At 62.3% G+C, this 1,251-nt stretch overlaps 1 protein-coding gene across 1 annotated transcript in view; it reads right to left on the bottom strand.

Annotated features, from left to right (window-relative positions):
- Positions 1-1,251, bottom strand: part of LOC115949239 (protocadherin gamma-A12-like) — an 11,267-nt gene that overhangs the window by 9,446 nt on the left and 570 nt on the right. The window contains exon 2 of the mRNA XM_031065757.1: positions 1-1,247. Coding sequence (XP_030921617.1) covers positions 1-1,247 — 1,247 coding nt within the window. The remainder of the gene's footprint in view (positions 1,248-1,251) is intronic.

Below are 1,251 nucleotides of genomic sequence, written 5' to 3'. Positions count from 1 at the left end.
CCCTCCGCCAGCCGGTAGCGCACGCGCGCGTTCTGCCCCCAGTCCGCGTCCGTGGCGCGCACCGTCAGCACCAGCGCGCCCGCCGCGTTGTTCTCCGCCAGCCGCGCGCTGTAGCGCTCCTCCAAGAACAGCGGCGCGTTGTCGTTCACGTCCAGCACCCGCAGCGCCAGCACCGCGCTGCTCTGCAGCGCCGGCGACCCGCCGTCGGCCGCCCGCACCGTCACGTTGTACTCCGACACCTGCTCCCGGTCCAGCTCTCTCGCTGTCACCACGCTGTAGTAGCTGCCGTGAGAGCTCTGCAGCCGGAACGGGACGTCCTTGTCGAGCGAGCAGTGCACCTCACCGTTGGCCCCCGAGTCCCGATCCTGAACGTACAGAAGGGCTACCACAGTTCCCGAGGGGGCATCTTCAGAGATCTCACTTAATGCCGACCGCAGGGAAATTTCGGGCGCGTTGTCGTTCACGTCTGTCACAGTGATCACGACTTTCGCTATGTCGGACAGGTCCCCTCCGTCTCGAACCTGTATCTCCAGTTCGTAGGAGGTGCCTTCCTCGAAGTCTAAGTTACGCATCAACGTGATCGCTCCTGTTTCAGTGTCCAGATGGAATATCTTCAACGCTTTCACAGAAACCATTTGATATGAGTATTTTACTTGTCCGTTCAGACCTTCGTCGGCGTCCATAGCCGTGACAGTGACCAGGACAGAGCCCACGGGCACGTCCTCGGGCACACGCACCGTGTACTCCGCCTGGCTGAACACGGGCGCGTTGTCGTTCGCGTCCAGCACCGTCACGCGGATCCGAGCCGTGCCCGTCCGTGCCGGATCGCCGCCGTCGCTCGCCCTCAGCAGCAGCTCGTGAAACGCCGCCTCCTCCCGGTCCAGCGCCTTCGCCAGCACCAGCTCGGGACGCTGATCGCCGCCGGGGCCCGCCTGCACGGCCAGCGAGAAGTGCTCGTCACCGCTCAGCTCGTAGCTCTGCAGGGAATTCCGGCCCGAGTCCGGATCGTGAGCCCTGGCAAGGGGCAACCGTGCACCAGGGGCTGTCGTCTCGCTCATTTTCAGCTCTCTTACTGCCTCTCGAAAGCTGGGGGAGTTGTCGTTAATGTCCATAATTTCCACTTCTATTCCATAAAACTTCATTTCTCCCTCTACTACCAGCTCACAGCGCAGCACGCATATCTGCACGTCTTCGCACAGCTGCTCTCTGTCGATCCTCTCTGCTGTCATCAAATGTCCAGTCTTCCCCTGC

Source organism: Geospiza fortis, unplaced genomic scaffold (assembly GCF_000277835.1).
Source record: "Geospiza fortis unplaced genomic scaffold, GeoFor_1.0 scaffold1993, whole genome shotgun sequence".
NCBI classification, from domain to species: Eukaryota; Metazoa; Chordata; class Aves; order Passeriformes; family Thraupidae; genus Geospiza; species Geospiza fortis.
This window is presented reverse-complemented; position numbering and strand designations above follow the sequence as displayed.